The sequence below is a fragment of the Acanthopagrus latus genome, chromosome 7 (genome assembly GCF_904848185.1).
Source record: "Acanthopagrus latus isolate v.2019 chromosome 7, fAcaLat1.1, whole genome shotgun sequence".
Classification (NCBI taxonomy): Eukaryota; Metazoa; Chordata; class Actinopteri; order Spariformes; family Sparidae; genus Acanthopagrus; species Acanthopagrus latus.
This window is the reverse complement of record NC_051045.1, coordinates 230521-240000: the sequence shown is the minus strand read 5'-3', so window position 1 is coordinate 240000 and position 9480 is coordinate 230521. Positions and strand designations below refer to the sequence as shown.

General features: G+C 47.7%; 2 protein-coding genes across 9 annotated transcripts in view; both read right to left on the bottom strand.

The window, feature by feature from the left end:
- The window catches only part of fgd1 (FYVE, RhoGEF and PH domain containing 1), a 20530-nt gene extending 18881 nt beyond the window's left edge, over window positions 1-1649 (bottom strand). The window contains exon 1 of the mRNA XM_037103939.1: window positions 737-1649. Within this exon, the coding sequence (XP_036959834.1) occupies window positions 737-899 (163 nt within the window). The 5' untranslated portion in view covers window positions 900-1649. The remainder of the gene's footprint in view (window positions 1-736) is intronic.
- A 941-nt stretch (window positions 1650-2590) lies between these two features.
- LOC119022121 lies at window positions 2591-6056 on the bottom strand. 8 transcript variants are annotated; one of them, XM_037102683.1, is made up of 10 exons: window positions 5707-6056; window positions 4995-5184; window positions 4717-4874; window positions 4291-4489; window positions 4084-4180; window positions 3823-3994; window positions 3610-3650; window positions 3192-3534; window positions 2913-3082; window positions 2591-2699 (listed from the first exon to the last, which is right to left on the bottom strand). In XM_037102683.1, exons 2-10 carry the CDS (start codon window positions 5105-5107, stop codon window positions 2658-2660), a joined length of 1335 nt encoding a protein of 444 aa, XP_036958578.1. In that variant the 5' UTR covers window positions 5108-5184; window positions 5707-6056; the 3' UTR covers window positions 2591-2657. The 8 variants fall into 8 exon arrangements, with proteins under 8 accessions (XP_036958578.1, XP_036958577.1, XP_036958573.1 ...); XM_037102682.1 differs by having other exon boundaries at window positions 4995-5163; window positions 5707-6055; XM_037102678.1 differs by having other exon boundaries at window positions 4995-5168; window positions 5707-6053.
- Window positions 6057-9480: the final 3424 nt, after the last annotated feature.

Below are 9480 nucleotides of genomic sequence, written 5' to 3'. Positions count from 1 at the left end.
GTCTGCTGGGCCTCCTCTCACCTCCTGCACCGCGTTTGTCTCAAAGCTGAAATATTCACTCTGAATACTGACTTTGTTAATGTTGGCTGGCTGCAGGTGAAGGTGGTTGTTGTTACCATAACAACAAGGAATAATAAAATAGTAATAGGCAGATGACCACTGTGATGGAAAAATTCCTTTTCATTATGGGTTGATGAATTTTGAACTATTTTGTTGAATATGATTTCTTAAAAACATTTATCTAACTTGCTTCATGTGACTGATATCTTATGCAAATGCATGAACACCTAACCTCTGCCCTATATGATTGTAACAGAGTCACGAACCAGCCAAAACTCAGATAGAAAGTCGTCTTCTTGTCTTATGTTTTATGTCTGATAATTTTATGCTTCACACAGAGTCCCAGGTCATGCGTCATGAAGTTTTAACTTTACGTCTTGTGTCGATGAGAAGCCTGTCTGGTTGGGATAGTCATATGTACGTGTGTGTGTAGCTTAATCACTGCTGGCACCGAGAGTGCTTGTCTCTTCCCCTGACCTTGTTGATATCTGTGTATAAAATTGTGAACACTCCTTTACTCGGGGCTCATTCACTCAGCTCATGAATCTGACTGTGTGGTGAGTCCATCTGCAGATGGTTGGATTAAACTTACCGAAAAGACAGATCTGACTTTACTCTTTGATTGACAGAAATTTCCACCACACCACACACACACACACACACACAGCTCACTCACCTGTCCTGTGGGTGCTGCTGTGTGCTGTAGGTGTGGAGGTGGAGCTCAGGTGGTAGGAGAACCTCATGGTGCTGAACTGACTAGAGAAGGAGGGAGGAGGAGGTGGTGGTGGAGGTGGGAAGCTGAACCTGAGCAGGGCGCTGTGAGGTCGGTTCAGCTGCATCCCAACACCTGCAAAGGTGAGTCAGCCCACACCTGGACAAGGTCAGAGGTCAGACTCAACTTCAGTTCATCTTCTTGTTTCACTGAAACAAGTGAAAAAAAGACTCTTAATGTGAAATAAACTGAGTCACTTCCTGTTTGTCCGGACTCAGTTCATCAGCAGGTCGGACTGTTCTCCTTCTTCTCCTCCTTCTCCCTTTACTCCTCCTCCTCCTTCTGTTCCTACTTCTTCTCCCTTTTCTCCTTCTCCTCCTTTTTCTCCTTTTTCTTCTCCTTCTTCTCCTCTGATAGACTCAAAGGATCTCCTTCATGTTTCTGCCAGCTGAAGTCATGAGGAGGTCATTGTCTCCCCCCTTCATCCTCCCCCTCTCTCTCCCATCTCCTCCCCTCTGTCCTTCTTTAAGTAAACTTAGTCATCTCCATCTCGTCTTCTCTCGATCAGTCAACAGAATCCAAGAGAATCCATCTTCGGACCCGTCAGACAGACAAAGTTCTGGTCTCAGCTGATCTTCCCACTGAATGTGCCGACTCAGCTCCAGTTCAACTTTACTTTCCCTCGTCCTGCTGCTGCTTCACTGGACGTCCTCCGCACATCGTCTTTCTGTCATTTCAGCCTCAGTTTGTCCCAACAGACAGACGGTCAGAGAGACAGACAGTAGTTGGTCGTCTCTGCAGCTTCAAGCTTTTGTGATAAAATCTGATCTGAGCTGCAGACCGACACCACAACTCCTCCTCCACCCAGACATCTGATCCCAGAGCAGCTCCCTCCTCCTCCTCCTCCTCCTCCTCCTCCTCCTCCTCCTCCTCTCTGGTCTGTTTCTCATTTTCTCTCCGGCTCTCTTTCCGTTTTTTGAGGCTGAAATTTGAAGCACAAAGAAAACTGAGCAGAAAAGATTCCTTCATGCTTGTGTCTGCCTCTCAGTGTCCCTCAGAACATGTGACTGCTGCTGTGTCTCCACTCCACTTCCTTTGTTTCAACACTTCTCAGTTAAAAACAATCAAAGTTTCACACTCCTCTGAGTGGAGTGTCGTCCAGCAGGGGGCTCCACATGCAACGCTTCAGACTCACTCTCTGAAACACTTACAGAGTTCTGCTGGACATGCTCATCCAGTTCTGATGAGGACCAAAATCATCAACACCTGACTGTCACTGACACAGGACACACAGTCTGAGTGTGGCGTCCTGATGCAGCTCAACATCTGTCCACATCTGTCCACGAGGCCCGGCTCACAGCATCATAAACCTGTGATGTCACTTCCTGCTCTGTATGAAACAAACCTGTCCATCACTGAGACAAACAGACTCCATGTTTCTACTCAAAGACAGAAAGAAGTTCATGTAGAACATTTGCTGAATTAACAAGAAGGTCCAAATAATGCAGAATGAGTCAGAGACAGAGTTTCTGGGGACTTTCTCCACGGGGACAAAGAAGTCGCCTATATTGTTCCTGTTTAGAAACCAATATAGCCACAGTGGTTATCGAGAAAGCGTCTTGTAATTGGGAGGTTGCTGGTTTGATTACCCTGGTCTGCAAGTCAAAGTGTCTTTGGGCAAGATACTGAAGCCCAGACTGCTTCTGATGTGCTGGTCGGCACCATCAGTGTGTGAATTACTGTAAGTCTGATACATGTCCTCTGTGTGTGTGTGTGTGTGTGTGTGTGTGTGTGTGTGTGTGTCATCACGTTTCTCAGTTTCAAGGTAAAATTCAGTTTTATTGATATTCAAATTTGTTTAAAACAAACAGGAAGATGAAGATGATCAATGAGTCTCTGATCTTCTGCTCCGCAGGCTGTAACGAGGCTGACCAATCAGGAGGAGGTGATGATGATGATGATGATGGACACATACAGGGGAGAGAGCAGTTGATTGGTTAGTCTGACTCTAGTTCACCTTGTGTTTTTGAATGGCTACAGCTGTTGACCAATCGGGTGACTGTTCCCTGTGACATCACCACCTTGATGTCAGAGCTGAACAGGTGAAGTTGTTAGCGTTCTGTAATCACGTTACATTTACCTGTTTGTCCTCCACCAGGACGCTGTAGACCAGAGGGGAGGGGGAGGAGCCACGGGGACGCCCGCCTGGCGTGGTTTGCACTGAGGCATTGTGGGTAATGCCGGACCGCAGGGTGATGTCAGCTGAGGAGCTCATCACTGTGCTGCTGAGAAGACTGTCTGATCTCCAGCCTGCAGACAGACAGGTACAGGTGGTCAGAGGGGTGAGACAGGTGCTGACCGGCGTGTGACAGGTCAGACAGGTGCTGACCGGCGTGTGACAGGTCAGACAGGTGCTGACCGGCGTGTGACAGGTCAGACAGGTGCTGAGCAACGTGTGACAGGTCAGACAGGTGCTGAGCAACGTGTGACAGGTCAGACAGGTGCTGACCGGCGTGTGACAGGTCAGACAGGTGCTGACCGGCGTGTGACAGGTCAGACAGGTGCTGAGCAACGTGTGACAGGTCAGACAGGTGCTGACCGGCGTGTGACAGGTCAGACAGGTCTTGAGCGATCTGGGAGAGGTGAGACAGGTTTGAGCCGTCTGTGGGTGAAGACTCCTCTGCCTCTTGTTGTTGTTCTTCTCTGGTTCTCTCCCTCCTCCGTCTGGGTGTCTCCACTCTTCTTCTGCACTCTGATTTCCTCTGGAAGATTTGATTGGTCAGGCTGATGTGACAGGGAGTGACATCACAGGATTACAGATTCATAGTTGTTCTCACCTTCACACGCAGCTGATTCTCTGTCTGCTGCCTGAAACGCTCTGCAGACAGACAGACAGACAGACAGACAGACAGACAGACAGACAGACAGACAGACAGCAGTGTGTTAGGCTGCAGTTCCTGTGATCTCCACCAGGTGCTGCTGTGATCAGGTTCAGTGAGTGTTCAGCTCTCAGCTGGCTCCCTGAGCTTCTTCATCAGACTAAAGGTCACCTGTGTGCTGCAGCGCCTCCTGCAGGCCTCTCTGAGTCTCTCTGAGCTGCTGCAGGACCTCCAGGTTCTGCTGCACTGGATCTCTGTACCGAACACACACACACAGCAAAACACACACTCCGACACACACCATGAACCTCCGCAACACACTCACGTACACACTGATGAGCTCCTGCACACACAGAGAACACACAAACAACAAACTACAAAACATCCACAGAACGACAACAACACACGTCCTTCAGTCAGGATCAGACTCACTGCATGTTTGTGGTCAGGATGATCAGAGCTCAGCACAAACTGACAGATCCTCCTCTCCAGGTAGAAGTTCAAACACACCTGAGCCAACAAGCCCAACCTACACACACACACACACACACACACACACACACACACAGAATAAATAAGTAACTCAAAGACTGACAGCACCAAGAACTCCACCTGGCTGGCTGCAGGGGGAGGAGTCACCTGGCTCTGGAGGAGCGTTGGGTGGAGGTGAGCAGGTAGGAAGTGCACAGAGCAGCAGCGTTGTAGCAGATGGAGCTCAGACACGTCGCCTCCGTCAGCAGGAAACTCTGCAGGAAGGAAACTCTGTTGAAGAGTTCAGACAGCGCCACCTGCTGCGCCCTGGAGACACTGCTGAGCTCCGAGAACACCGCCCGCAGACCTGACAGACAGGTGGAGAGGGAGACAGACAGGTGGAGGACAGAAATCACTTGACATATTAAAAAGATGTTTCTCCCTGAGGGTTTTTCCCCCAGCATACAGTGCTTCAGGTGTTGAGTGTTTAGTTCCCTGGGTGGTGTCTGTCAGGTTGTGTGTCTGAACTGGTGTTGGTCACCTCAGGCGCTCTGTTGCTGTATGTACGGTCCTGAGAGGAGACCAGATATTTACCCTGGGTCGAGTCTCTCAGGGTGACTCGCAGCTCCTCGCCATTGTTCAGGATCTCCTGTTGGGCCTGTAAGGCAGCACTCTGGGCATCAATGAGCTCCGCAGCCATCTGCCTGGTGGACTGAAGCTGCTCAGCGACACCTGCTGAACTCTCTGTTAACCTGACACACACACACACACACACACACACACACACACACACACACACACACCATTATGTATAACTCTGTCCTGTTGTTCAGCCTGTCAGTCAACATGTGCCTCACCTGTGTGTGCCTCACCTGTACATGGTGTCCTCCGCTTGGCTCTGCCAGGCTTCAGACTGCAAGTGGTGGCAGATGGAGTGCGTGTGGGTGAAGAACTCGGTGTAGGCGTTAAAGGCGATGGCGTCCATAGCGCCTGTACACCTGCTGACCTCTGACCCCTCAGGGCATGATGGGAAATCCCTGCCTGAGCTGGCAGAGAGCAGAACTGAACCACAGGCTTCTTCTTTATCATCTTATTTCATTTATTGATACATTTTACAATCACAGCATCATAAAATGTTGTCACATGATCTATACAGGTTATCAGCCAACAGGTACAGTACAGGTGTACACTGCGTCTCAGCTTCAGGTATTAAATAATCTTTCATATTGATCTGATGTCAGCAGCAGCTCACTGATGACGTTGTTGAGACATCGGGACGTTTCTCACACTGAACATCGCGAGAGTCAGGTGATCAGTAACTGATCATCACTCATCAATCAATCATCCTGCTTCTCTTTCAGGCTGGAAACTGGTTTTAACAGGAGTTAATTGAACGTCTCACTCAGTTCAATCAGTACATAAAGTCTTAATATTGGAGCCACTGTCCTGCCGGTACTTTACTGGAGTAACGCTCTGAGAGCAGCATCGTTACTTGTAACGGAATATTTTCACGGTGGATTACTGAAGTAACTGTTGGATTACTTGCGGCATCTCGTGACTTATTGACTGCTGGCTCTGAATTACCTGCTCAGGTGGCACATGGTGAAGCCCAACGCGATCCGGCTCTGGCTCTCTGACGTCAGGTCCCTGCAGCGCGTGTCCAGGTGCTCCAGAGCTCGCGCCCAACACTCTCCATACCTGGGCTGAGCGGCGAGGCTCTGCACGCGCCGCAGCTCCATCCTGCCACGCTCAGAGTCCGGCCCGGACCCGGACCCGGACCCGAACCCAGAGAGCAGGAGCACGAGCAGCAGCACCGTTGCCGCCATCTTCACATGTCCGCAAGTAAGCCCGCTCAGCCAATCACAGAGCCACATTTTCACGTCAGAGGTCACCGAGAGGTCACGACTCTGTTCGGCTTCAGTCACTTTAATATCTAAGGGAACCGTTCAGCAGAAGTTCGGATTCAGAAAAGTATTAAAACCATTTGATCAGTTGATTAAATGAGTGAGGTCAGGTGTGCTGCTGCTGGGCTGGAAAGAAAACCTGCCGCCACATCGGCTCTTTGTGGGATAGTTTGGGTTAGGGTTAGGGAATCATACTGACATCGAAGTTCCTTTTTAGTTAAACGGAAAATGAAAACTACACTCAAGTATAAATTGAAAGAAAGGTGGCAAAAGCAGTGGGAAGAAGAAAGAACAGGAAGATGGTTCTGCAGAACCCAGAGAGGGTTCCGCTTTGGTCATACAACATTAAACAGCACATTATTTAAAGTAGGAAAACACAGTTCAGGAAGATGTGAGTTTTATTAGCAAGAAGAAACTTTAGAGCATGTTGTGCTTTACTGTCAAAAATATGATGCTGAGAGAACAGAAATGATTTTGAATCTTAAAGAAATTAAGGTGAATTATGATTTACAGGATCTTTTACAGAGATGTTCTGAGAAGTGTTATCACTTTTTGTTTCAGTATCTAAGGAGAACAAAATTGACAGAGAGAATATAATTTTGTTTATTTATTTTTTATTTATTTACTTTTTATCTTTTTTATTTTTTTTATTAATAGAATGTATAAAGTCCCAATCCACACTCCATACCAGTAGGTGGCACTGACGCAACAAAAAGTTGTTTGTCAACCACCATAACACATCAAGAAGAAGAAGAAGAAGAAGAAGAAGAAGAAGAAGAAGAAGAAGAAGAAGAACCAGAAGAAGAAGAAGAAGACGACTTCCTGTTTATCTACGTGACTTCCTGTGTCGGGTTCCAGCAAGATGGCGGACTGAGCAGACGTGCTGGAGAGTCTCTCTAAGGAAATTAACTTCTTATCTCCACCTGAACGTTGTTTTTGAAGTTTATAAATTACTTTTGCCCATGAATCAACAGTAGCCCTTTTTAGATAAAAAGGCAGCACATTTGCTCCGAGGTAAAGGCGGCAATGTGCCGGCCTGTCTTTCTAAAACCGAGGTGTAATATCCCTCCTTTTCCAAAAGCCTCTGAGGCGTAAACATGTGACGTGACGTGAAGCTCGAAGTCGGACTGTGAACAGTGACAAAGAATTAGTCTTAAAATAAGAGCTTTACTTTGCACCCCACTGGAGTTTAGAACTGGGTTCTAAGCGGGGGGCTTTTAATTTGAAAGTAGTGACCGTCCTTAGCTTGCCGCTACAACAACAAGCTAACACAACCAAACAGCTACAGAGACCGAGGAGACGCTGCATCTCCTGGATCTCTGCAGCTGTCCAGCTGTTCATCTTAATGTCTACAGATGAAGTGATGGACTGACTGCTGTGATCAGCTGTTTCCTGGTTTTAAAACTCCCCGGCTGTAGGTCGCACAACAGTGCAGGTCATCGACACCTCCAGCACATTTCTCCCTCGTTTTTAGATAGCAGGCGAGGCGGAAATAAGTGTTCCCTCTGAGGAGGAAAATTAGTGGACCAAAACAGACCCACAATTTGCCGCCTCTGTCTAAAACCGCGGACCGAGCCGCAAAAGTACGGGTGTATTGGCGGCTTGGTGCCCAGGATAAAAATGGCTAATGCCAGTAACGAGTCCGGCCTGAAACATGACATTTCCCCTCACAAACGAAAGAACGAGCTGGACTCTGCTCGGCTGGACTTCAGGGAGACTCGACTGGACCAAGTTCATCGCAGCAGAGATGAAAGACTTTACAGCTCGAGTGTCGGCGGAGAAAGAGCTGAAAATACAGTCGAGAGAATGAGACTGATCCAAACGGATTAGGTGGGACCTAAGAATCGAAGGAATAAATGCAGGCACAAGAACTGAAGTGAGCCACCTCCTCTGTGAGATAGAACCACAGTGAGAACAGAGGACATTATTATCCAGTTGACTAGAGGGCAGCAGAGACGCGTTCTGGAAGCTGACAAAGACTCGAGAGATGCCGAGAAGCCGGAGAGAAGGTTGAGAGAGAGCGGCACCGTGACCACAGATCAGCAGGCCGAGGACGACGCACCGTCCAGGTCCGTTTGGCTTCATCAGCGGTGTCGTGTCCAGGACTGAGTTCACATTTTAAGTGATCCCGATTCGCCAGACACAGATAACTGAAAGGTGAGTGGTGGAGCGTTTAAAGAGGAAGTCCGTCCTGTTCTCAGAAGAACACTTTATTTTTCTGTAGAACTGTTAATTTGCTGTTTGGCTGCGAGGTCGACTCATGTTTTATTTCTCTGAACACGAAGAGTCTCAGCATCAGTTTAAAAAGAAAAGCTATGTTTTATACTGGAAAGCACAAAAAGCTCACTGTGTCTTCTTACAAGAAACAGATTCCTGTGGCTCAGACGCCACCTTCTGGACGGGTCGGTACTGTCAGTCCAATAAATCTGCAGGTTTTCGATAGATGTCCTGGTGATGTGACAACACATGAAGCGAGTGAAGACGGACACTGACTGGCAGGTGTGTTAAACACTGATTTGTTATTCTAATTCATATTTATTGTTGTAATAACATCAACCAAAATTAGCTCATGTCATCAGAACTCTCTGATGTGTCACTGAGTACAGAACTGTTTACACGGGCCGGGTCTTGTTGGGGGGAGGTGTAAACGTGGCACCTGATGATTGGATGACAGGTGTCCATCTAAACTCAACAGTAACCAACTTCACTTATTGTGTCTGTTGTGCCGCAACCTTCACTAAGTGATAACAAGAATACACACTGGAGGTTCAGTGCTGACCTGCTGAAGAGCGATGAGAACTGCAGCTTGATCAAGGATTTGATGCTACAAATCAAATGTGATTGGACGACAGGAAGCTGCTGTAACAGGTGAGCAGTGTGGCAGGTGAAGGTTCAGCTCAGGTACATGGAGAACACTGGACTCCTTCATTGGTCACACAGAAGTATATTCATCGATCTTCAATCTCAACTGGACGAGATGTATCTGAAGAGAGCTCGTGGATCTGATGTCAGAACCAGAACCAAGTGGACCGAAGAGAGGGAGAAACACAGTCAGTGTGTCTGTCTGGTCTGATGGTAAATAATGTTGAACATACAGATCCGCAGATCTTTCCTCCTCATCCGGTTCTAAAGAGAACCTGCTCCTCAGATCTCTCAACAAGTTCTGACTTTAACAATCTGAGTGACTCTAAAATATAAATGCATGATCTTCATAATGCAGTCAAAGACTTTCTTTAGGGTGGTACCAGATACCAGGTGGTACCAGCTCCAGGTCGGGACGGGTCATCCTGACACTTCTAGAAGTTAAAGAACTGAGTGTGAGCGCTGTGACGCGGCTTCATGTTTATTAATATTTATATTGTTAAATCTGCTGACGGACTAAAAGAAGAAATGATCAGTGACACTTCAAAGGTCGCTGAGTCAGTGAACCCTCAGGTCGGTGTTGGATCACTGG

Coding starts and splice junctions, on each gene's coding strand:
- LOC119022121 (XM_037102678.1), bottom strand. CDS start 5,996: ATGTGGCTCTGTGATTGGCTGAGCGGGCTTACTTGCGGACATGTGAAG. Junction 4,490..4,716: donor CCTGAGAGACTCGACCCAGG/GTAAATATCTGG, acceptor CCTGTCTGTCAG/GTCTGCGGGCGGTGTTCTCG. Junction 3,083..3,191: donor GTCTGACCTGTCACACGCCG/GTCAGCACCTGT, acceptor GTCTGTCTGCAG/GCTGGAGATCAGACAGTCTT.